The sequence below is a fragment of the Enhydra lutris genome, unplaced genomic scaffold, assembly GCF_002288905.1.
Source record: "Enhydra lutris kenyoni isolate GAN:26980312 unplaced genomic scaffold, ASM228890v2 scaffoldscaffold9, whole genome shotgun sequence".
Classification (NCBI taxonomy): Eukaryota; Metazoa; Chordata; class Mammalia; order Carnivora; family Mustelidae; genus Enhydra; species Enhydra lutris.
Genome location: NW_019154093.1, coordinates 57,803,519 through 57,830,971, shown reverse-complemented (window position 1 = coordinate 57,830,971; position 27,453 = coordinate 57,803,519). Strand labels below are relative to the sequence as shown.

The 27,453-nt window shown below is 36.6% G+C and overlaps 1 protein-coding gene across 1 annotated transcript; it reads right to left on the bottom strand.

Annotated features, from left to right (window-relative positions):
• Window positions 1-562: 562 nt before the first annotated feature.
• Window positions 563-27,453, bottom strand: LOC111143534 (cell division cycle 7). Its single transcript, XM_022497354.1, has 12 exons — window positions 27,348-27,453; window positions 26,442-26,636; window positions 18,222-18,305; window positions 15,554-15,689; window positions 12,156-12,249; window positions 11,928-12,070; window positions 10,805-11,057; window positions 10,094-10,189; window positions 9,138-9,316; window positions 8,237-8,319; window positions 5,415-5,564; window positions 563-2,313 (listed from the first exon to the last, which is right to left on the bottom strand). Exons 2-12 carry the CDS (start codon window positions 26,554-26,556, stop codon window positions 1,922-1,924), a joined length of 1,725 nt encoding a protein of 574 aa, XP_022353062.1. The 5' UTR covers window positions 26,557-26,636; window positions 27,348-27,453; the 3' UTR covers window positions 563-1,921.

Here is a 27,453-nt window from a genome sequence, read left to right as displayed (position 1 = left end):
TATGTTAACTTGATTGTGAAATCACACAAAGAAAAAAACCTTTTTTTTGGGTTAAGACTTCGTTATGATTACTGAAATGACTTACTGCTTTACAATTTGTTACAAATTTCCTACAAATGAGGTGAATGAACACCTTTTTTTTTTTTTAAATCAATCTTTTTTTTTTTTTAAGATTTTATTTATTCATCTGACAGATCACAAGCAGGCAGAGAGGCAGACAGAGAGAGAGGAGGAAGCAGGCTCCCTGCTGAGCAGAGAGCCCGATGCGGGGCTCGATGCCAGGACCCTGGGATCATGACCTGAGCCGAAGGCAGAGGCTTTAACCCACTGAGCCACCCAGGCGCCCCGAATGAACACCTTTTCTATAACAAAAATCTACTTCCATCTTTCACGTATTAGTTGAGCCAGATCAATTTTTGTTAATCTACTGCCTACTATTTGCTGGAGAGAGCATTCATCAATCTCAGAAGGAAAATATCTCCTTTCCTAATTTTTTTTTTTTAAAGGGTATTCCTTTTTTTTTTTTTTAAGGGGATTTTTCAAATGAGTAGTCAGACATAAAAAATATAAAATAACTTTATTAAACATACAAATTCAAGAACATTCAAATTTTGTTTTAAAGATAAGTATGAGACGACCGAGCACATCAGCAGTAATGGGTTTATGTATATACTATACTTACCAAATAGGGTAGGTAGACATTACTGACTTGAATGCACAAAATAACAAAATGTATGTTCTAGATCCCTAGAACATTTCTATACTCTGTATCTCTACAAAATGGGAAACTTCTCAGCAGATCCATACCCCCAGACTTATTTCCCACAGAAAGAATTTGATATATTGTCAATGATAGATATCATTTTGGAATGTAGTAATACATAAGCCTCCATCTCTGGCCCTCTTCTATTACGCCCACTTAATTCTCTTCCCAACACACTCAAGATTCTAGTAACCAAAGTTCTCTGAGCAGAACCAATTTAGTTGTAATAGGATGCAGAGATCCTGACGACACTACGCAGAGGAAAAAAATCTCCAATAATATTCTCAAGGCTGTATTTACTTTTCCTTTTAACAGTTACCTAGTTACACCTAAGATGGTGAGAAAAAGAAAAGCATTTTGGACTAGCAGTATTCACTTTGGCTCTGCAGCTTCCCTTTAAACAACCACTGTACGCAGTGAGTTCCCAACTGTAAACATGTGCAATATTTAACAGAGCACCCAGAAACTTTGTGGAAAGCACCATGTTATTTCCAAGGAGAATGTGTTAGGTGAGAAAGAGAAGGTGGAAAAATCAAGAGAAACCATTAAGAAAAAACACGTCAATTCGCACACAAAAAAATGCTTTAACAAAGTACTTTGAAAAATGGATAAATTAAATTCAGTTTTAACTGATATTACCCCCAACATTTTTTCATTGTTTTAGTGTTCGTAAGTGTAACATATGCCTTTAGAAGAGGGAATGATCTCCTTTACCTATAGAATGGTTAGAGCACCAGCACCAGGTTGAGTTTTCTAAAAGTACACAAAGCTCACAGTTTAAAGAAACCAATAGTCTTTTGACTCCTTCAGTTCTGATCACATCCATTAATTTTAAGACTTACACCTCAAACTACTATGTACTAGGATAAAACAGCTTCTTTTTCTGTATATGGCAGTGACAAGTAATTAGGGAAGCTAAAGATCTGATTCTACTTGGGTAGATCTAAGTCAAAGATCATGTAGTTAGCCTGAAGAACTACCCCATGCATTTTAGGTAATCTTAATCCATATTTTAGAGTCTGCCAAAGAGCAAATACTACGATTTTAAAATATTTATCCTGCCCTGGTCTCTAATCAAGAAGTTATAGCTGTTACAAAGAACTCTTTTTCACCCTGTCTCATAATACACAACAGCAAACATTACAAGAAGAATGAGAATCACAAACTCATATCTTTAAAAAAAGGGTGCAACAAAGCCTCTTCTGCTGTTATTCTTGAAGCTGGATTTAAATCGAGAAGTTTATCAAGCAGGTCGTAAGCTTCATCAGGTACCTCATTCCAGCCTTGTAAATTGGTATCTGTATTCAGACTACCCCCACAGCCATTACTGTCCCCTTTATACAACGAATTTCCTGAGTGTTCTGCTTGAGGTGTTTGTGTAAGTTGAGAATCTTTATGGTCAGTTGTCTCTGAAAAAGCTGGGTCACGACAAACAGGCCCTTGTATATCACTTGTTAATTTGGGAGTGTTAGAATCGATACCTCTGAGCTTCTCACAGAGTTTTCTCAAGTCTTGTGCTGGGACTTCCTTGCTACACAATATTAATTTACCTAAAAAAGAAAAAAAATATATGTATTTTTATATTAGTTGAACATATCAGAAGTCTCTCTCATAAGAATCATGCAAGCTCTACGGTACACTTTGTGGATATATTCACACTGTGTGTCAGAGCACCACATGCTAATATTTAAGCTGTGTTTTGTACAGCATAGTTGAAGATCAAATCATAAAGTGGGACATAGCAAGTAGAAGGCATGACTTACTAAGCTGGACTGGACTTACTCACCGGACTGCCCATTTCTTGAGCTTTATCACGTCCTCCTCTCATTTGTCATCAGCTGTAGCTCCCATTCCCTCTCCTCCTTCCAAGCTTCTAAATGCCTCTGGCTACATGGTTCCTATCTTTGCCTGGGATTCCCTGCACTCCCCCATGTGCCTAGGATGCTCCAACTTTTTTAAATCATCATTCAGCTTAAGAATTACCTCTGTGAGGCCTGATACTCTGAGAGTTGAACATTCTAAACTTGTTATACCTGTGAAAATTTCTACTTTTACTTTCATTGGCCTGTATTATAACTGTAGGTCTGTTTCACCTACTAGACTATAAGCTCTCTGAAGATAGGGATTATTTAATTTACCTTTGAATCCCCAAAGCCTAGACAGTGACTGGTACATAGGAGGATCTCAATTAATATCTGCTGGACTAGACAAAAAAGCATTACTCAGCCTCTCATGTCATTGTTTAGGTATCACATCCTTACAGATGCTGTCCTTGACCAATCTCTGAAATAGCTGAGCCCTCTTCTCTTCCTTTCCCCTTTTATTTTTCTCAATACTGCTCATTTGACAGATTCGTCTCTCCCACTAGAATTTAAGCTCTAGATTCAATCACAGTACTTGGGCCACATAAAGTCCTGATACATGTTTTTGAATGAGTTAATAAGCAAACCAGATCTCAGTTTTTAAAAATGTGAATGTTTTTCAAACAATTTCCTGACAGATTCATCAGACATGGGCAAAAACAAGCACACAAATAAGCAGTAGTGTATTATCTTGGTCTTATATTTCCTTATTAAACAGAAATGTGAGGGCGCCTGGGTGGCTCAGTGGGTTAAGATCTGACTTCAGCTCAGGTCATGATCTTAGGGTCCCGGGATTAAGCCCTGTGTGGGGTTCCCTGTTCAACTGGGAGTCTGTTTGAAATTCTCTCCCTCTGCCCCTCCCCCCACTCTCTCTCAAATAAATCTTTAAAAAATATATTTTGTTACAGACTATGTGTCAGGCATTTATTTTAGCTCAAGGTTTTTCTTCTGAATTTCTTTCATAGAACTCAACAAGTCCTTGATGACAATCCTCAATGGGGCCACCTCTAGGAGCTGAAGACAGTGAGGTAGGTTATGCATAATAGAAGCAAAAGTACTCCCACTGCTAATCCCAAGCAAGTCATTTCTTTGGGTGCTAAAGGCGAATTGTGACTACTGAAGTTTTGAGTCCTTCTGTATTCGGCCCAAAGCTATGGTAAGATATGACTGAAAAAGCTGCGGCAGTCCTACCAATAAAACTGAGACAAGTACCACATGGCATTATTATTTTTCTAACATGAGAACAAGCATTACAATGATAAATCTTTAAAAGCCCTTGCCTGCTATCCTGACACTTACCCTGGAATGTTTTTGTGTCGCACATTGTGCTTCTGTTATTGATCCTCATTATAATCTTGACTACAGAGGGGGTAGATTTAAGCTCTTCAACAAAATGTTTTGGTGTTCACTCTGTGATAAACTTTATGTTTATAAAGTTCTCATGAAGTTATTCAACAGTAGATGAAAATTTTTCTCAATAAGTTGAGAATAAACATGTGTAAGAATGTGTAAGAATGTGTAAGAATATAATTTCCACGGTCTCAATTTTGCCTTACATTTATGGTCACTTTCCCTTTATATGTGTGTAGTATTTCACACTATTACCTCAGATAATATTTTCTTATAGTAGGTTCAAGAAAGCTACAGGTTGTAGATTGACTTTGCTGCAGAAACACTTTTTCATAAGCCTCTACCATGAAGCTTTCTTCACAACCATCACCAAGTTTTTCTGATGGGAGGATCAGACCATAGCAATGGTGTCTAAGTAAGAGGCAATCATCTTAGAAGTTGTTCTTGGTCAAAATCGCTTGTTTTTTCAGACAAGCCTGGACCTTCCTATGTATCATATTTTCTGAGTCTTATTTTCCAGGAAGGAGTGGGGTGAGATAGGCATATATATTTTTTTAAGTTTCTCAGATAATTCTGATCTGGACCCTTGATGGAAGACCTGCTGATCCTGGGCACAAAGCAGCCCAGCTACTTCTGAAGTGGGCTGCCTAAAATTTTATATATATAGAAGATATAGAACACACGGGTGTTCTGTATCTTGTGGTAGCATGTTGACTCAATCACAGCCACCCACTTTGGAAAACATTAACTGTCATTGTACATGGAGAATAAATACAAGGTGAGCATTTGAGTTCAAGTCACAGAACAAGGCTGAGATAATTCTCAGGTGCCCTATGAAGTACACTGCATATCCCTGTCTTTGGAAGTGTAAGAACTTGGATAGCTAAGGAGATGACTTCCCATGTCCAGTATAGGCTTACAATAATAACTCCATCAGCAAAGGTGTTCTGCTCATTTTTCTTCGTTGTTACCCTAACCCTAAGGAACCTAACAACTAACACATTTTATCTTCTCTACTATGGTTATTAAATTTCCTTGTTAGTATAGACTAAGATCACTTAAGTCAGGCCCAAGAACACCCGATGCTTAATAAATATATAATAAACAAATTAAAAATACTACTAAAAATATGTATATAATAAAGTCAAACCATAACCACAGGGAGTTATTCCATACTGTTTTAAGATTATAAAGTTGAATTTTAAATATTTAAGTAGCACTTTGTGCTTATAAGATTAAATGATTATATAGAAGAAAAGTGATGAATTATTTTTTTACACAATGCAATTAATTTTAAAGCAACAGAGAAATTTTTTACCTAACATCAGAAAATTTTACAAACACAGAATATGTTTATTTGTAAAGAGAATTTCATAATAATTTGATTTATAGGAGATAATGAAGACATCTGTTTTGTTCTAGAATATAAAACTGCTTACCAAAAGTTTTAGCAGCTTGGATAGTTTCCCTGGATCCACGAATTGTCATAATTTGAGCCAAAGCAGTTAAATCATCACTTGCTTTATAAAATGGATATCGCCCACTAAGCAAAGAAAGGAATATGACACCTGCAGACCACATGTCAATTGCTGTAACAGAAAACAAACTTTAAAAAAAAAAATCCCAAATCTGTAATTTTATCACCAGTACTGAGTTTATATCAATGTTACATCCTTAGTTCTCAACTTTTGCTGTGCAAATTATCTTGAGCCTTACAAAAACTCTGATTCCCCGGCCCACTCAGAGACTCTGATTTAATTGTTCTGGAGTAGGGCTCAGGCATCAGTATTTTGTAAGTGCTTCAGATGCTATAGTGTGCTACCAAGACTGAGAAACCCTGGTCCAATTTCCTTAATACAAAATATAATGTATTCTTTCTTGAGCAACATGTTAATAAGCTTAAAGGATATTTCATCATTAGAAAACAGTAAGTAGATACGTATTTTATAAGGTCGAAAAACCCAAAATAGCTATGTGGGAAAAATCTGGATGCTCCTCAAGAATTACATACTTTAATCTCTAGAATTCTGGCAGTAAATATTAAGACCAGTCCAGGCTCATGTTAGGAAACTTTCTTTTAGGGACATCTTCTCTCCTAATTGTTGACCTTCTAGTATCACCAAGTTATTTGTTCTCTATTCCCTTGGCTGCCTTGGCTGTTTGATCACCTGCCTTTCTTTGTTTCTTCTCCACCTCTGCCTCCTCCTCCAGCTTTCTCTCCAGGCCTTAAGGCTGAGGTTCCCTAGAGTTCCAATCTCTTCTTCCCCTATATTGTCTCCCTGATTGGCTTCATCTGCCTCATGGCTTTAACCATCTTTTCTGTACTGATGACACTCAACTGTATTTCCAGCCTAGAATTCCATGAGCTTGACTTTTATTCTGTTGGACATTTCTATCTGTGTCTCACAAATATCTGAAGCCAATTATGCCCCAATCCACCTTATCTTTCCTTGTAAACCGTTACTTATTTATTCTCCACCTTTGTTAATTGATACCCATTCAAGTCCCCTAAGCTACAAATCTGATAAACATCCTGGGTGCTTTTTCCTTCACCACCCCAAACCCAAATCCCACATCCAATTATATACCAAGTTCTACCTTTCCAATCCCTAACCTTTCTTTTCATTCCTATTAATGATGCCCTCATTCAGGCTTTCAGCATCTCTTACTTGAACCACTGTTAAGCCACCACTCTCCAAAACCTATCCACTCTGTACACCTGCCAGAATGATCCAGTTAGAATATAATTAATACCATGTCTTTCCCTTGAATACTTTCCCAACACTTATAGTCCAAGCTGTTTAACATGTGTGATTTGACTTGTCCCCCTATTATTAGGTTTATTTCTCACCATTCTTTCACTTCTATCTTACATTCTAACAACACTAAACTGTTTCCTATATGACTAGACCTGTTTCTTGAGATCCTCTGCTCATGTATCATTGCCAACCACCCACTCCAATTTACATCTCTTCTCAGAGGTTCCCTCTTCTATAATTTTCCTTCCATATTCCCTTCAGATAGGAATAGTTAGGTATCCCTCAAATACCTTGTATAATTTATAACCGCCCTCTACAAGTTATTATTGAGAGTAAGCAGCTACTTCATTCCTTCTTTTTGTATCAGTAGCGAGTGTAGAATACACACAATAGTTGAATGTATTTCTTTAAAGTCCATGAGCTAAGCCAGTGACAGCATTCATTTACTCAAGATTTTTCCTGGGTTTTGGCTCAATGGTAACTTTTGTAGATTATAAACCTTTTTCTTTTTCAAAATTTTAAGGCTACTGTACTACTTTTGCAATAACAAAAAAATAATTTTAATAATAATTTTAATTAAATAACACACAATCAAGTGCATCACAGAAGACTTTTGGGGTATTGGGCAAACAGATAAAATGCAGCCAAGTCTCAAGTTAGCAAAGACTACTAAACACAATGTTTCTTCCAAAACAAAATTCCTGGCAAAAATCTTGTAGAACCTAGATATCCATCAAAAGATGAATGGATAAAGAAAATGTGGTGTATACACACACACACACACACACACACACACACAAAATGGAATACTATGCAGCCATTGAAGAAATGAAATCTTGCCATTTGTGACGACGTGGATGGAACTAGAGGGTATTATGCTTAGCAAAGTAAGTCAGTCGGAGAAAGACAATTATCATATGACCTCCCTGATAGGAGGAAGTGGAGATGCAACGTGGGGGGTTTGGGGGGTAGGGAAAGAATAAATGAAACAAGATGGGATGAGGAGGGAGACAAACCATAAGAGATTCTTAATCTCACAAAACAAACTGAGGGTTGCTGGGGGTAGGGGGGTAGGGAGAAGGTGGTGGGGTTATGGACATTGGGGAGGGTATGTGCTATGGTGAGTGCTGTGAAGTGTGTAAACCTGGCGATTCACAGACCTGTACCCCTGGGGCTAATAATACATTATATGTTTATAAAAAAATTTTTTTAAATTATTTTAAAAAATCATCGTGTAAATAAACAAGCAAGATGTAATCTATAGGAAAAAATGTTACCAAAAAAAAAAAGAAAAAAAGAAAAAGAAAAAAACCACAACACTAGGAGTAGAAATTTTCATTAACAGCATGATCTCAAAAATGGGACTACCACACTGTTAGAACCACTTATATAATTTATTAAAAGCAGAAAAATATTAATATTAGTAAAACAAAGATCATAAAATAAAATATACCTGGGATAACCAATTCTTAATGGGGTTCTTCATTTCTAGTGCAACATACCTGTAGTTTGGTTGGGGCACTTTGTCAAAACCTCTGGTGCTCTGAATCCTGGTGTTCCTGCCCTAGGGGCAACCTGTTGCCGCCTTATGATGAAGAAATAAGATTTTTCTAGTTATATTACAAGTTTAATTATTTAAGACCAAGAAGTAACATTTATTTATGTTACAGTAAATTCTGCCTTGATATCTATGTAAATAAAAGTTACTTATAAAGCAAATAATAATTCAGTGTGATGAAAATCCTAGGTTTATTTCTACCTCTCCCCTCTACCCCACAAATTATCAGGCCTTATTCCAGAAAAATTTTAAGGTAACTTCCAGGTATAAAAATAGGTAGTAGATGATAAGGACTATAACAAAAAAACATAATACAACAGAATTGAATATAACAAAATTCAGAGGTATAAAAATTCATTTGTTTGGAGTGATATCAGAAATCTAAGTTTCTGATATACTTACTCTCTTATATACTTAGGTTAGGAGAGGTTCATGACAGCTCATGAAAATTTTGAAAGGAAGGGAGGAATTTATGGGGTTAAGAGTAGGAAGTGGGAGTGAGAGAGACACTCTATTTAGTTCTGGTTATTTCTACATGGGGATAAGGAAAGAAAACAAAAGATTAAATCAGCAAGCAAAATGTGTGATTCTAAGGTTCCATAAAACTACCCCTGCCCCCACCAAAATTATTTGCCTGTAAGAGCAAATGTGTTTTTCAAACAGCATATAAATGTCAAATGAACAATATATGACAATAGTTATCATTTGCTCTTCAAGGTACCTCTTCCGATCAGTGTCTGTGTTGTTCCTTTCCTCACACTAAATCAATTGCCCACCAAAATCAATGCGATTTTGATAGCATGCTGATAGCATGCTGACTTTATAGCACCATTAAAACACATTACCTTGAAAGGCAAATACTGCAAACTTTATCTGTTGCATAACAGTCACAGGTCAGGTTAGCTGGGCAAGAACTGGCAGTTTTCCTGATCACACCACTATTCATAACTTTTGTAGAAACAGCCTTCTTTTTTGTTGCTAACTTTCTAGATAGTACATCCGCAGTCTTTGACTGCTTCATAAGCTGTAAAAGAAAAGTCGTATTTCCTATTTTCATGATACTTAACATGATACCTTCAAATGCTAGTATAATAAAACATAACCGTAGAAACATAACTTTCAGAACTGCCAAATGGGCTGTTGGATTTTAAGTAAACAGTTATCTATTAAAGTATTTAAGATCTTTTTAGGTTTTCCTGTTGAATAAACACATTAAAATTTACTAAATAGTCCTCAATTGGTAATTACTTGACTTATACTTTATTACAACTTTTCCTGATGTTACAAAAGTATAACACAGTTAGGTTCTAGTGTCTAACTCCATTTCAGAACTATAAACTGCACAATTACATTGGCTAAAATCAGAGTTTTAATTTGTTGCTCATGCTATCTATCTGTTACAGGATATCTTAAGTCAATTTAAAACCATTTAACACTGATTACAATTTAGTAAACTTTACAAACATTTTTATGCTATTAACTGTGTGTCAGAAAAGTGTTATTTATTAGGAGCTCACGTTCTAGCCAATGAGAGAAAAGGCCTAATGTTCTAAATGTTCCTTTAGAAAAGAGTAACAATAGCCAGCTAACCAAAAATGATAAAAAATTCCACCAGAAAAGTTCAGGGAAAAAAATGGAGAAAATAAAAGTGTTGACAAGATGCTCAAAGCAGTAATACTGTCTGCCACAGCAAAACTCTATTTTTAAAAACTTAGTGATAATAAATACTAATCTACCAATCCCTAAATTCTCTTTAGTGTACGACTGACTGATGATTGCACTATTAAGCTACATTACTTACTTTCACTGCAGGGCTCTCATGTGAAATGGAGCTGTGTATATTGAAATTTCTTTCTCCAAAAACAGAGCGCTGGACAGAAAGGCCTACAGATCCCTCCTACAATACCAACAAAAACAAGGAAAATAAGGATTATATCTGTAACACTTTCTGCCAGCTGTACTCTGCCAGTTTTGAAAGAGTTAAGTGACATGAAACAAAAACAGCTGCATCCAAGTCATTCTCAGGCACCAAAACACTTCTGTGAAAGGAGAAAATAGTCTAGACAGAATTTTTAACACCCATACAATGTTATCATAATCCACAAATATAAGAACTAAAAAATTTAAAAACCACCTGCATGGATGTTACATTTTTGCTGTGCAGCTAAAATGGAGATAGACACTTCAGAATTTTTCCCCTATAACTAATGTTTTCTTTTAAAAAGGATAATTAATCTGAACTTTATAACATGCAGGGAGAATTTGTTATTTTCCATATTTGTTACATAACGTAATGACAGAGACATTATAAATCTACCAAGTAATTTCAGTTTTGAAATGGTAAAACAATCCATTATAAATCTTAGTGGAATCTAATCAATTTAACATGTAACAAATGTAAAAATAACTTTTTTGATTGCAAGTATTGTCTTGGTATTATATCTCCCTCTGTTGGATGAAGAAGTACATTTCTAAAACCTTATTCGTATTTGAGAAATAAAAGAGGCAGAACCTTTCCATCTTTTCCTTGTTTAATCTGACTTTGTGCATTTGTATAGGGCCTTTTAACAGAAGTTTTCATGGTGGGCTGCTGATTCAACTCCTTAGGTGCTGCTGGGCCACTCAATGAAATCTTGCTTCCTGTGATTATATGGCATTTATTTTGTGAACAACTTTCCTGCTGAGCTTCAGACTGCACAAATTTAAGAAGCTCTATTTTCGTATCATGGGTTCCTTGAGCCAAACCAAAGTCTACCAACGCGTACCTAAGACAAAAGTAAGCATTTTTACTTTTTTGTAACAATCAAAGCTTAATAACATTATAATACATTCAACTCATATTCATACAAAAAGTTAATTCTTTACAGGATCAATTAAGAATTTATAACATTCTTGAAAAAAAAAATAAGAAAAATGAGTTTATCAACCAGGTAATGACTTAGCAGTTAACTAGGCTTGAAAATTAAGGAATGATATATCCCATACACACAAAAAATCTTTCTCCCCTTTTTCCAATGGCCTATGCTAACAAGGCAGATAAGGACAGGACAAAAGCCCAATCCTTTGTTTCCTTACAATGGCAGAGATGACATCACAGTAATGTTTAATTAAATAAACTTAAAAAGATGAATTAAAATCTTGGATTTAAAATTTGATTTAATTAAAGAAAGTTAAAGAAAAACTCAGAAGTATAAAATTCAAGAAAAGAAGTTATATTTCTATACTTCCTACCATACTCAGTATGACCCATTGTATACTGAACAGTATTAAAGTTAGGTCTTCAGTTTATAATGCCTCTATCAGTGTAAAAAACATACATGTGAGCTCACGCACACACACACACAAACACACAAAAACTTTAGTATTGAAACAGGAAATTAGCTATCATTGGGCAATCTTTCTAAGTTTCTTTTTGTTAAGTGCTATTTCTACTGAACCATGCTGTATCTAATATACACTGCTTTACCAATACAATTTTATCTTTTCTTTCACTGTATTTCCATTCCCCAACCACAATGAAAAATTGAAACAAACAAAAAATCTGTGCATGCAGTATATTCTGTATCTCCAAGATGAACCGCATAGCACAAACTCATTCAAGTGTTATTATTTTTCTGGTAACTTTTCATACTTACTTTTTCAGGCGCCTATTATATAAAAAATTGCTGGGTTTAACATCACGGTGAACAATACCAAACTGATGAATCCGTTTCAAAGCTCTAAACAGATTAAACATATATTCCCGTACTTCTTGAAAGGAAAGAGAATTCAAAATGTCCTAAGATAAAGTTATGAATAAGGTCATAAAATTGTTTTCAATTCAATACTCAGCCAATAAAAATTCAGTTAGTATTAAAACCTACCAAAAAGGACTCATGCTCCAGATATGGCATAGCAATAACCACATGATCATTTTTCCTAAAGCAGTATTTAACTCCCATGACATTGTCTTGCCCCCTAGTGGAAAAATGCATAATGAACTTTAGAGGAAAGGTCAAATGAATTGAAACTTTATGCTCAGTTTCCTTAAAAATGAAGTTTTAGCAATGCATAAATAATGCTAGAAAACTACTTAAAACCAACAACTTGTAGGATCGTATACATGTTTAACTGACTTCTACAAGCTAAAAAAAAAAAAAAAAAAAAAAACACTAGTTATGAAGTTATTATAATTCAGACATGAGATAATTATAGTTTTAATTGGGGAAGTAACAGAATGAGGACAACATGAATAACAAGAATGCATTAACAAGCCTTAGTAGCCAATAAAATAATAGTAATAAGTTAATTAAAATATAGCTAGTATTTATTGAGCATTCACTATATGTCAAGCATTGATCTAAGTAAGCACTTCACATTTATTAACTAATTCACTTAATCCTCACAACAGCTCTATCAGGACAATGCTATTACTTCCTCCACCTTTTGTACAGATAAGGAAATTGAGGGATAGGGAGGTTCAGGAACTTCCAAAGGACACTAAACTAGGAAGCCATGGAGACAGGACTTGAATCCGGACAGTCTGCTCTAGATCTATGCTCTTAACTGCTATGCTATATTGTATCCTAAAAGATGAGGAAAATAGGGTAAAGTTGACTTCCATGGTTCTGAGCCCCAAGAGTGAAACAACATGGATACCAACAGAATATATGGAGAAATCAGGAAAAGAAGCATTGAAAAACAAGACATCATTTTGATAAAAATTTCTAGATACGAAATCACATCTTTTTTGAGAATTGAGAGGTCAGTGACAGTACTTGTGAAGAAGTGATACCTAAAGCTCTGAAAATGATTTGAGAGAAGAGAAAACTTGAGTCTTGGAAAAGTCTCAAGTTGGAGGGTAAACCAAGGAAGGGGCAGAAAGCCCACAAAGGAATGTCATCCAGATGAGGAGTTTTAAATGAAGTAGTAATCAGTATGAAGGTCATGAGAATAAGGACTGAGGAAAGTCTTTTAGTTTGGCAGAAGAGGAATTAACTGGTAATTTTTCAGAGAGCAATTTAAGTGGAAGGGAAGAGGCCAAACAGGACTTAAGAAGGGAAAACAGGATACAATGGATGCAGAACATAAAATTTGCCTGAAATATCTGGCAAAGAAAAGAAGAAAAACCAGTGTGGGAGCTAGAAAGGAAGCAAGATCAGATAAAGACTTTTTTTTAGCATGCACTTTTTTGAAGTACATGGAAAGAAAAAATGGTAGAGAAAATATTTAAAATATGGAAAAAGGAACAATTTTATTCAAGTGACTAGAACGGATGTAATTATGCCTTAGAGAGGCCATCTCATCCTCCTATTTTCTCTAATAAAGGGAGGGGTGAAACAAATTGACCTGTCCATTCATCCAAAAAATATTTAGTGCGCACATCATTTGGCAGACACTATGTCAGATATTAGGAATGGGAAGGTGAATTAAAATGAACATTTCTGCCCTCATGGAGTTTATTATCTAATGAACAGTAACATAATAAAATAACATAAGACAGATTACAAGGTTTTTGAAAGAGATCAAAAGATGCTATGACAATAAAATATAAGCGAATCTGATTTAATTCAGAAGACATCTTTGTTTTTCTGTTTAAGTAGGCTGCAGGCCTAGAGTGGAGCTCAATGCAAGGCCTGAACTCAGGACCCTGAGATCAAGACCTGAGGAGAAATCAAGAGTCAGACGCTTAACTGAGCCACTTGGGTGCCTTGAAGTGGTGCCACTCTTGCTCAGATCAGAAAGAAGAGAGGTCAGCATGCAAAGACTGGGAGAGGTCTTACTGGGGGACAGTATGGACAGTGACACTAAAAGAAGAAAGCTTGAGACAAATTTGAGGAAGTGAAGAAACTAGAGGACAGAGAGGGAGGTAGGAAGAGTGACATGTGATAAGGCTGAATTTTTGTTTTTTTTTTTTTTTTTTTTTTTTTTTAAGGAAAACCACTGAAGGATTTTAAGTGATGGAACTAACAGTATATAATTTATATACATAATATAAATTTTCATATTTAAAGATCACTCTGCTGTTTTCTAACAATGGGATTCAAAGGGAAGAGAAGAAGCAGGCTGTTTTAGCAATCTAGGCTTGGTCTGAGATAGCGGTTCAGAGGACAGGAAAATATGGATGGGTTTTTAGATATATTTTGGAGGTAAAATGGCCAAGACCAGATGATGGATTCAGAGATGAGCTGATGAAAACAGACTGCTGCAACAGGGGTTTTGGGGTAGCCAAAAGAATATTAAAATTTAGTTTATAGAATATTAGGTTTGAGATATTTATTAGGTACTCAAGTGGATATGTCAAATCAGGTGGGTATATATAAAACTGCAGGTAAGAGGTCTGAGGCAAGATAATATACTTATGAAAATCATTCCCATACACTTAAAGCCACATGGAAATACAAACTACCTAGAGAAGGGTCCAGAGCAAGAAAGCCCAAGAGCAGGCACTCCAACATTTAGATGTCAGGTAGAGAGGAAGAACTGGCAAAAGGATATTGAAAATGAAAAGCCAAATAAAGCAGGAAGAAAAACAAGGAGCATGTGGCAGTACAGAAGTCAAAAGACAACGATTCAAATAAAATATGTTAAACATTGCCTACATTCATGTCAATAGAAAAAAAAACTGGCAAAAAGGAAGTCATGGTTGACTCTATCTAAAGTAGCTTCAGTTTAGCACAGAGGACAGCAGACACTGTGAGTAGTGAAGGTAGGGTGTGAAAGTGAAAACAGTGTATGTAGTGATTTTTGGGAAGTCTGGCTGAGGGGGGGAAGCAAAGACATGACGGGAGCAGCAGGAAGAGGGATGGCAGTACAGGGGTATAGGAGATACTAGATCATGTACCTTTGTTGATAGGATTGACCTAGAAGAGAGAGAGCAATGAGAAAGACATGCCAGATGTTTCTGTTCAAAATAAAAGTATGAAATGAGGCTTTAAATATAAAAATTTATATTATGTATATAAATCATATACTGAGGAGATGAAATATGAATTCCCTACATTTTAAAAAATATCTAGACCATGGTTTATGATTTGGCAGGAAGATTAGAAAAAGTGGTAAGAGAATAGGAAATCAAGCTGAGCCTCAAGGGTAATCCACTCTAAAAATACAGATTTAATTAACCATCCCAACGTAAGAGGAAAAATGCTACCAAACTGGAAACACCTCACTGAAAGATGTTCAATTCATGGATAATCTCATCATCTCTGCTAGATATCCCTTTAAAAATCTTAAAAATTATATACAGCCAGTTCAATTAAAATATCTTTAAGTTACATACCCAGCCACTGTGAGGCACTGAAGTTCAGCTGCAATTCTTATAGGATGACTTGTTGGAATTAAGTGTTTTAGAGCAATTTTCTCTTCAGGTCCTATTTGTAACTGTGCTGTAGCCAAATAAACAGAGCTAAAAGTGCCTGTAAAACAATTTATTAAATTTTTCAATATTTGGCTTTGATGCTAAAATAGATTTTAAAAACTGTTTGGAACCCAGAAAATTATCCTAATCTATTCATTAATATATTTAATGATATTAAACATTAAGAGTAACAACATTTATAAATACAACTAACTTTCAATTTTTAATAAATTCTTAACTGTGCTCAGTTCTTTACAGGGTATATTAATTTACCAAAGATCTACAGTAAATCTGTTTGCCTGGGTTAAAAAAAATATTCTCATGGTCACAATCCAAGGTAACAAGTATTTTTCTGTAATACTGTCACTTGAAATTACTTTCTTACAACAGGTCTGTTAGAAGCAGAAATGTTAATAGTCTTCGGGGAAAAAACCCTACAACACCTAGGCTTTTAAATTCAGCATTAAACTAAGCAGAGAACATAAAAGAAGTTGGCGGCCAGTTAAATTTGAGAAATACTGAGTTAAAACAAACTGATATATTTCTTTACTACAAAAATTTCCAGAGCTTTAATGTGTTTTAAATACATCATGAATAACCAAAAGGGAGCTTATATATACATTTTCCAAACTTATTTAGCCTTGGAACACCCTTCTTCCCTTCCCCCTCCAAGAATAGCTATCAGTTTGTTAAGAGGACACCAGCGGATTCCAGAACAAAGTTTTTTGTTTTTATTTTTTTTATTTTTTTATTTTTTTTAAAGATTTTATTTATTTATTTGTCAGAGAGAGAGAGTGAGCACAGGCAGACAGAGTGGTAGAGGGAGAAGCAGGCTCCCTGCAGAGCAAGGAGCCCGACGCAGGACTCGATCCCAGGACCCTGGGATCATGACCTGAGCCAAAGGCAGCCGCTTAACCAACTGAGCCACCCAGGCGTCCCTTGTTTTTATTTTTAAAGATTCTACTTATTTGAGAAAAAGAAAGCATAAGCAGGGGGAGCAGCTGGCAGAGAGAGGGAGAAGAAGGTTCTCCACTGAGCCCAATGCAGGGCTCCATCTTGGGACTCTGGGATCATGACCTGAGCCGAATGCAGATGCATAACCAACTGAGCCACCCAGGCACCCCTGGAACAGTTTTTCGAACACTAAGAACACACTGGGATTCAGTACCATATTAGGCTCCCTTCCCTTCTCATTGGGGAGTCTGCTTCTCCCTCTTCCTCTGCCCCTCCCCCCTGCTCATGCTCTCTCTCTCTCAAATATTTTTTTTAAATTTCTAGAAAAAAAAAAAAAGGTAAGGAAAAGGTGTAAACATCTACTTCTTACATCACAAATCATTTCCTCTTCTAATTCTTCTGCCCCCAATGACCCAGCCCTTTCTTGTCTGACACTTTGCATTGTGAAAAGCAAACAAAGAAGTAAATGGAAGGTTGTTTTTAACTATTTAAGTATTTCTCAATATAGCCACCAAAACCTTCTATTATCTTTTACTTTCTCATTCACTTCACATCTGATAAATTCACCCTTCATTCAGTCAAGACTCCAAGTCTCTCAACGACATTTATGTTAATACTGACCTTCTTTTTTTTCTTTATTTGGTGGGGGGAGGGGAGGAAAAGAGAGAATCTCAAGCAGACTCCCCACTGAACATGGAGCCCGACGCAGGGCTCAATCCCTCAACCCTGAGATCATCATGACCTGAACCAAAACAAGAGTTGGACACTTAACAAACTAAGCCACCGAGGCACCCCAATACTGATTATTGTATAAATATCATACTACTTTATTTTCATCTATTTTGCCACCTTAGGTTTCATACATGTTTCAATGTAGAGTTCAACCTAACTATAATGCAGAAAGGAAAAGGAGCTGACCTCCCTTGATCGAATTCCTCCATATGAATTTATAATTTCTCATTTTTAATAATTATTGATATATTAGTATATCAATACTTTTAATGGTATAACAGCATAAAGATTAAAATAGGACTGTTCAGGGGCGCCTGGGTGGCTCAGTGGTTAAAGCCTCTGCCTTCAGCTCAGGTCATGATCTCAGGGTCCTGGGATCGAGCCTCACATCAGGCTCTCTGCTCAGGAGGGAGCCTGCCTCCTCCTCCCCTCTCTCTCTGCCTGCCTCTCTGCCTACTTGTGATCTGTCAAATAAATAAAAATCTTTAAAAAAAAAAAATAGGACTGTTCATTTTATTGTAAATACTTATTCTTTCACTCTTTCCAGGGAAAAAGAAAACCTGATGTCATAATTAGTAATATGACCATGGTCTTAAAAGTTTAAAAAGCATATACTTTTCAGGGGTGCCTGGGTGGCTCAGTGGGTTAAGCCACTGCTTTCAGCTCAGGTCATGATCTCAGGGTCCTGGGATTGAGGCCTGCGTCGGGCTCTCTGCTCAGGAGGGAGCCTGCTCTCCCCCCCCCCCCCCCCCGCGCCTATTTGTGATTTCTCTATCAAATAAATAAAATCTCTGGGGAAAAAAAGCATATACTTTTCAATAGGAAATACTAATGAAAAATCAAGATTATGCAAAGGAAAATGTAAGGAAAAGAAACTTATAAATAAAGTAGATCTCTATATTACCTTCTCCAATTTTGTCCTTAATCTTAAACAGATTACCAAGCTGTGGTACAGCTTCATAAAGCTTCTCAATATCTTTTTTAACACCTATCAAGGAAGAAGAATTTGTAGTTATAATTAATGAGAGCATATTTTATACTTTTAAGTCAAAATAAACTCAATGAAATAAATTCTAAAACAAAATTAAATTACAAATGAAAAAGCTATGATAAATCTCAAAATCATGATAAAAATATTTAAAACCCTGTTAGATTGCTATCACACACACACACACACACACACACACACACACACACACACACACCTCTTGAACAAACAGATAAAACTGGTAAGTCCCAGAATCACACACACCAAATTTGTATTAGTCTGGAATTACATACTAGCAGATACATTGTCACTGCATAGAGTACAACACAATAAAGAAGCTAAATTAAAAAAATAACTAAACAATCTGTCCTGCGATCACTAGATGGCATGACAAGGACACAATGCAATCTTCTTGAAAACTATTTCTCTCCCCCAAAGACACAAAATGTTACACACTTGGGCAAGTTTTATATATTGAATATTCAACAGTGTACCTTCAGAGAGAAATATCTACTAAAGCTCTCAGGAATGTCAGAAATATTTTTAAAGAACTACCCACTATCAATAGTATCCTCTAGCCTTGAGAGCAAATACAATACATGGCTACTTTTAAATAAAAGCTCTTTACAAAAACATACATGGTTAAAATAAGGACAGGCAGATAATACCAGTTGTGATAAACTATTGGATATAAAAGAAAACTAATACTTAAGAGTCATTGGATTTTATTACAATATCTAAGCCAACCATCAGCTACTTTTTCAGTTATAATAATAATCTGAATAGTGTACATAACGGTTTAAGACATTTTCAAACCATTTTCACATATATTATCTTTTCAGATCTTCAAAATAGCACTGAGATACTGGCAGAACAGGAATTATCCTGATTTTCAGATAAGAAGACCCTACTCAGGGAAGTGAAATCATCTGGCCATATAACACTATAAAAATGCTCAGCGATGTGTAGTTAAAAAAAATTGGTGCAACCCTCTTCACTAGGAACTCAGTCTACTGGAAAGAACAGATTTTAAAAGCTCACTCTGAATATAAGACAGTAATTGTAATAATACAGGAATGCAATATATTACTAGTTAGAAGGAAGGTGAGGGGAACGAACGCATCTGAAGGTACCAGGAAGCTCCAGGTGACAGTTAAGCTATGTTTTGAAGCACTCACAATGTAGAAAAAGTGGATGAGGCATTTTAGGACCATGTATGTTAAAGAACTATGTATGTAAAGATATGGATTATTTTGAGGGGAGAGGTGGATAAGGCAAGTAATGACATTCAGTGTGGCTAAAGAAGGGAAAGACAGAGAATGCAAGTGAAGCCATGGAAATTTTTTAAGCAGGAAGATGGTAAGTAGAGGACAAATTTGAGGGGGAGGAAGAACAACACTAAGAGCTTTCAGAAACTAGGGGTACCTGGATGGCTCAGTTAAGTGGCTGCATTTGGCTTAGGTAATGATCCCAGGTTCCTGGGGATCAACTCCCACCTGGGGCTCCCTGCTCAGTGGGGATTCTGCTTCTCCCTTTCCCAGCACCGCTCTCTTGTGTGAATACGTGTATGACATGCACAAACTCTCTCTCTCTCAAATGAATTTTTAAAAAATACAGCTGGAACTATTTAACAGGCCAAGAAGATTTAGTCTAGTATTCTTTCCACTATATCAATCCATATGAGGATTATTTCCCATCTACTTCATAGGTGAAGTGGAGAAGCTTCATGGGTTTCAATATAAGACGCAAGAATGTACCCATAATTACATGTATCCGTTTTGGAGATGGGAGGCCTAAATTAAAATCCTGGCTCCAATATTTAACAGGCAGTATGACCTTCCTTGAGATACAGCTTACCACTTTGAGCCTTAGTCTCCCTATCTACAGAAAAGGGGTAATAACTGTACCCATGCCAATGAGATACTGTGAGGATGAGATGAAATAATATACATAAGAGAAACTTTTAACACAATGCCTGGCACATAGTAAATATTAAATAAAAGACAGTGGTAATCTTATTGTTGTAATTATTGTTATTATTTCTTTAGCACTTTAAAAAAAAGATTTTATTTATTTGACAGATCACAAGTAGGCAGAGATCTTTAGCACTTTTGCTTTTATTATTCCCTCTACTTGAAATCTTCTCCCCATATAATTTCATGTGACTGGCTCCATGGTCAGTCTTCTCTGACATCCTATTTAAAATAACATTTTGAATGTTATTTAAATATTTAAATGTTACCCGGCTTATTGTCTTTAGAGTACTTATCCAGTATAAAATCATCCTGTTTGCTAGAATAGAACAAGAATATAAGCTCCATCAGTAGCTCCCTATTTGTGTAATTTACCATAGTACATTTAGCTCCTAGTTAGAAGTGCCTGGCATGTTTGTTCAATGAATGAATTATTACTATCATTATGGGCATTCAGAGACAGCTGTAGGGGGGAAAAAAAACAGTACCGAAAGTTGAGAAGTTACAAAGAGTGAAGCCAAAGACAGTAGCAAGTACTTCACTATCAGCTACCACACTACTTCACTCTAAAAACCAAAACCAAGGCCTGGGGGGAAAACACAGCTTTCTAGCAGTCATAGTTGCCACAGTCAATTACAATCTTTCCTAATGAGTGTCAATTCCAACCAGCTTCAAATTCCAGTGTTAGAGGAAAGGTACCATGAAAGATACTAAAATGATATGTTCAATTTTATGTATTTCCTTGATTTCGAAACACAATTTTTAAAACTCTGAAAAAACCGGGATACAACCTACAGTTGTCAGCCAGCATCAACGGAACAAGTATCAATACCTTAAAGAAAATCCAAGAAATCATAAAGGAGCATTCACATTTAACTCTTAAGCACGAATGGTCATGGGGAGAAGTGGTAAAGGTGGTGAAGTAGAAATCAAATGTAGGCCAACTCCACATAAGTGGGCTCTTATGAGTCCATTAACAATGGTTTTTAAAAAAAAAAAAAAAATTCTTCAAAGAAATTCTGCAACACTAATGTACAGAGGACAATATTGTGAGGGGGGAAAATAGGATGTCAGTGAGTCTGAGTACTAAAATTGATTCAGAAGAGAAAGATATGAAATGTTTCCCTTTTTAATTATGTACCAGAGATATACAGTTATTTGTCTCATTAGATCTAAAAGAACTCTTTCAAAAAGTATAAAATAAAAAATTCTAGGTGATAAGAAAAGCATTGTGTCAGTATAACTGGCAGCATTTCTGAGCAGTATATTAAAAGGTGTATCTGACAATCAATGATATTTATATATTATGAAATATGTTAAGAAGTCTGTTTGTAGGGGTGCCTGGGTGGCTCAGTCAGTTGGGCATCTGCCTTTGGCTTGCGTCATGATCCCAGGCTCCTAGGTTCGAGCCCCACATTGGACTCCCTGCTCATTTTGGGGTTTGCTTCTCCCTCTCCTCCTCTCTCTGCACCCCCCCCGCTCTCTCTCTCAAATAAATAAAATCTTAAAAAAAGAGGCCTGTTTGTAGTCTTTTTATTACTAAGTATATTAAAGTGTTTGTGTGCAGGTTTTGTTATTTGTGTATATATGATTGGTAACACCAAAACCTTTGAAGTAGTATGATACAGAGTTGTGCTGTCTACTAGTTTCATGTGACTATTTAAATTTAAGCTAAAATTTTAAAAATTAAAAATTTCCTCACTCTAGCCACAGGTGACAACAGACATTTCCATTATCACAAAAGATACTACTGGAGTGCTGATATAGAAGAAAGCCTAAATTCAACTCTTATTACTAAACCACATTAATGTCCAGTTTCTGAACTTGCAAATCAAAGAGGTCAGATTAAACAAACTTTACTTCCAAGTCTATGAGTTCTATATTTTGGAACTTCCTTCTGTTGCAGCTTGAGCTGGCACTCAGTAGTAGAGATGCTGGTTAACTATTAGAAATCAACAGAGAGGGGAGCCTGAGTGGCTCAGTTGTTAAGCATCTGCCTTAGGCTCAGGTCATGATCCTAGAGTCATGGGCATGATCCCAGGGTACTGAGATCGAGCGCAACATTGGGCTCCCTGCTTGGTGAGAAGCCTGTGTTTCCCTCTCCCACCCTCCCTGCTTGTGTTCCCCCTCTCGCTCGCTCTCTCTCTCTCTCTGTCAAATATATAAATTTAAAAAATCTTAAAAAAAATCAGAGAAAAATATAAGGAACTACTGTAATGCACAAGCCACTCACTTGCATACCACTTTCATACCACTCACTACTAATTAGCTGTGTACTCACCTATCGATACAAAATTCAAAATATGCTTAGTTTCCTGTCACTATACAACAGTAAAACTTTCTGACAACCAAACTGAATGCAAAATTCTCAATTCTAAAGTGGAGATGAGGGTAAACAGCAGAAGAGAGCATTAGTGTTAAACAGTGGAAAATACTACTAAAGGCAGAGATGAATGAATATATACTTTGAGGATTACGGTAAGACTGTGAAAAGTCTACAAGCCAAAAAATTAAATGCCTATATTTTAAACATAAAGGTCTAGCTTCTGTTTTGAATTTCTTTTTTTTAAAGATTTTATTTATTTGACACAGAGAGATCACAAGTAGGCAGAGCAATAGGCAGAGGGGGGAAGCAGGCTCCCTCCTGAGCAGAGAGCCCAATGCAGGGCTTGATCCCAGGATTCTGAGATCATGACCTGAGCTGAAGGCAGAGGCCCAACCCACTGAGCCACCCAGGCGCCCCCTGTTTTGAAATTTTTAGTAAAATTTTTTTTCCTGCTACGTAATATATCCAAGTGGTTTTAATACAGCCACTATACTCACTGTTTTCATCATTGCTGGCCTGTATTATCTATTTGTAACACAGAGTGATCCTGTGAAAGCTAAGTCACCATGTCACTATTTTGCTTAAACTCACTAATAGTTTCATAACTTGCTTCATATAAAAGCCAAGGAATATCTCCTCTCCTCATACCTCTCTGCCATCACTCCCACTATCCTCCAGCTTCCAGTCACAAGGGCCTCCTTGCTCCTCCTAAATGCTAGGCACACTCCCATCTCAGGGCCTTCTCTCTTGCTGTCTCCTCTGCCAGGAATGCTTTCCCCCAGATATCTACATAGCTCACTTTTTTACCACCTTTAAGTTTTAGTTCAAATGTTATCACACTGAAGTCTTCTCTGACCAATTATACTTATTAAAATCACAATCTCCAACACTCCCTATCTCCACTTCCCTTCTTATTTTCTTTACAGTGTTAACTACTTTTGAATATTTCTTTTATTGTCTATCTTTCCCCTAGACTGAGGGCATTGATTTTTGTTATGCATTGATTTATCCCAGCACCTTAGAAAGTAATTGCACGTAATAAACATTTAATATTCCTCATATAAATGAAATGTTTTAAATTACTTACCAATGAGTAAAACTGACACTCTAGGAATATATGTGATGCCTATTCTGGAGCTTCAGGTAATCCCTGACTTACATCTCTTAAACTAGGAAGATCATTTTAGGAACTAGGAAGATCAATTTAGTCCAAACTGAGGCAGTCTTGAGAGTGAAAAGGGCCACTAATAATAATGACAGTGTGACAACAGGCATAAACTGGATCTGTCCCAGGCAAATCATATGGCAACTACAACCCATTTTAGTAGTATGAGCTAAGAGCATCCACATAACACACCAAATGCATACCTTATGGTACAGTTCAACAATACAGAGGAAAATAAACATTTGATACAATATTATGCCCAGTAGTTTGTTCATTGCAGCATTTTTCTTAATAGGTAAAAATGGAAAACAATCCAAAACTTCAACTAAAAGGGTAATTAAATTATAGCATACTACACAGTGAAACATTAGGCAGTCAATTTAAATCAAGCTATAGATTTAATAACATAAATGTTCAAGTTACATATTCCTAAGTAAAAAAATAAAGATTAGAAATAAGTTGGTTATATTCCTAATTTATTTTTTTCTTAAATATACCTTCGTATGCACAGAAAGACTAAAGGATTGTAATAAAATGTCTACAGTGGCAATATCTGTACAGTGGGATATGATTTCCTTATTTTGGCCTTCTCTACTTTCTAAATTTTCTTCAATAAGCTATAAAATTTTTTATCCAAAAAAAAAAAAAAAAGCTATAAAAAGCTGACAAATATCCCAAAACAAGGGATCAAGTTATTCATCCATTACACTATGTATTTTACTTTATATCCTTGCATTAAGCCATTCACTGGGGGCACATGGGTGGCTCTGGGGCACCTGGGCACCTGTCTTCGGCTCAGGTCAGGATCTAGGGTCCTGGGATAGAACCCCGAGTCTGGCTCCCTGCTCAGTGGGGAGTCTGCTTCTCACTGTCCCTCCCCTGCTTGTGCCCTCTCTTTCAGATGAATAAATAAAATCTTTAAAAGAAAATAAACCATTCATTCAAGTATTTTCAAGCACCTACTATGTGCTAGACACTATTAGGTTCTGGGAATACAAAGATACATAAAAAGTTCCCACTTTTTCAAAAGTTATTCCATCAAGGGAAAGTAAATCATATTAGATCATGAGACAGTTATGGGCCTGGATCTCATCAGCTTTACTCCTGACTGAAGTTGTTTTTGATATAACTTTAGCTTTTACTGAGTCATTAGAAAAAAGGTATGGCTTAAAATTTTAGCATGTCTTATGAATTATCAAAGGTACTGCTTATAAGGTTCAATGTTCTGATACATAAAAGCCACAAAACTATAGAAATTTAGAACAAAATTCATCTTTCTTTATTTCCCAGATTTTCAGAGTATTAGAACAGTAGCTTTCACTTGAACATAATACTAGAACCAAGTCGGATTCATCTGTTCATACACTCTGTCTAACATACAACATATACCAGGAGCTGCTTAAAATACTGCCTTTGAGGAGCTTACAGTATAACTAAAAAGAAAAAACACAGAATGCTAAAAAAATACAAAAATTATAATACAATGACTCCGTATTGCATTATATGTCCAATGACAATAGAGGAAAGCTGAATTGTGAAGAACAGGAAAAATGGAAGAGAGCATCCATGAAAGTGGATGAAGTGGCATTTTAAGATTATTCTAGTAGCAGTGTACCAGATGAACTGGAGAATGGAAAAGAAGTGAAAGCAGGCAATTTAGATAAGAAACTTCACTGCAATTCAGGAGCAAAGTATAAGGGAACGAATCACTGTGGTGGATGTGGGAATGGAAAGAAGCAATGCCATATATATTAAAAGAAGATAAAGCTGGGTAACCGGATATGGGGAGCAAATACAAATCACACAGGTAACTGGAGTAACAGTGGCTTTCATCACCAAAAATAGGGACATCAGAAAAGGTACTCATTTCGACACCAAAGAGGAGTTTAGTTTCAGTCAAAAAGCAAAAGCAAGTGATGTCATTTCTTCTAGGGTATTGTTAAGGTCTATTTTGTAGTGGGTAAGTATATATCATGAATAGAAAGTCAAAGCTAGTATCTTTGGGACAAGCATTAAATATGCTTAAAACAAAGATGGAAAAGATTTCACTACCTTTTAGGAAAAAGAAAAATGGTCACCTGGAACTCCCCTATTTAACAAGTATTTATTAAACGCCTATTATGTCCCAGGCACTACTAAAGCAGGAATGAAGGTGCACATTTTAGTGTACAAAATCAAGTATTGTTTGTTCCCCTCCTCCTCACTTCGGGGTTTGGATTAGGGTCAAACAACACTTCATAATGTACACAGAGAAACAGTGCTTTACTATTGCTAAACCATTTATTTTTGTCAGTGAATTCTCCTTTTCAATCCTTTAACTGAAAAATCCCTCCAATGTTGACTTCTAAATACAAGTTTAATGCAATATGGTGAGTAGAGATAGAACACATGCCTAGGAGAAAAAAATTCTAGTTTGGGGATCAACAAACTGTGTTCTTGGATGATCACCAATATTCAGACCTTAGCAACTTCATCTGTAAAATGACATAGATGGTCTATAATCCTAAACAGCAATCCAGTCCTAAATCTAGATCTTAGGATGTTTTACTGATTTATAAAATGCTCCCATATAAATATAGAACTCACTTAACCATTCAGTAAGTTCTCTTTAAAAAAAAAACAATCGAAATCACAGAACTGTTGCCTGCACATCCTTGGAATTAAACACATACCTGGTAGTTTAAAATTCTGCTCATGTTTTTTTAACGAGCCATCAGCCTGAACCTGGCCACGCTGGAGAGAAAAAGCCATTGGTTCATCCATCTCAATCCCCAAAGACGCCTCCATCACAAAACAACTGGGATGCAAAATGCCAGCTAAGGGGTCATGTCCACAGAGGGAACAAAGCAGCTGTGAAAATTAGAATACTGGAGAAGGTGAGAAGTTTAAATCACACACTGAACCAAGCACTAAAAAATGCCACTGTCCCAAAGGGGCAAACATTTAAAAGTGCACCATATGTTTAAATACCCAAAGGTGGGAAACCTGTGGGCCATTTCTCAGGATTCCTTTTGCTTCACTTTCACCTTCCAAAAACACAAGCAGAGAGAACGAGTGGAAACGTCCGAGTCAGGGGAGCCGCCTCGGCGGCCGGCGGTGGAGGAAAGGGTGCTGGTGGGAATTGGGGCGGCTGCCAGTCCCGGCACGAGCCAGACGAAGAATGAGGGAGCAGGGACGGGTTGGGCTAGGCCTTGTGGGGAGAGCGGTTTGACCTGAGGGAGGAAATCGTTTGACTACTCAAAGGGAGCGCCAGGCGGCTCGTCCAAGGCCCCACGCAAGCTGATGGAGAACTGGTCCGATACAAGCCACGAGCGCCGGGCAAAAAAAAAGAAAAGGGAATGAATGGGATCCTTGTAGGAGCACCGGCCGCGAGCTCAGCGCGGAAGGACCTTCCTCCTTCAGACCCGAGAGCGAACGGGATGCTTAGTGCGCATGCGCAGGACTTTCCCGCCGTGGGTCAGTGGGATCCGAAAGGGGTGAGGGCTTTACTGCGCTGCTACAAGACCGAAGTCACAACCCAGAATTCGTTTCTAATCCCTCACAATCCCGCGCCATGGAACAAACCGTCGGAAACTCACAGTTTAAGGGGATACGACTTCTGTGGCTCCCCAAGTGCCTTGGTCGCCGCCTCCAAGAGCTCCCCACCTATTGAGTCCGCCAAACGCGCCTGCGCAACACTTCCCG

Coding starts and splice junctions, on each gene's coding strand:
- LOC111143534 (XM_022497354.1), bottom strand. CDS start 26,556: ATGGAGGCGTCTTTGGGGATTGAGATGGATGAACCAATGGCTTTTTCT. Junction 8,320..9,137: donor TGCAGTATTTGCCTTTCAAG/GTAATGTGTTTT, acceptor CTTCATCATAAG/GCGGCAACAGGTTGCCCCTA. Junction 5,565..8,236: donor GTGCCCCAACCAAACTACAG/GTATGTTGCACT, acceptor TTTCTGTTACAG/CAATTGACATGTGGTCTGCA.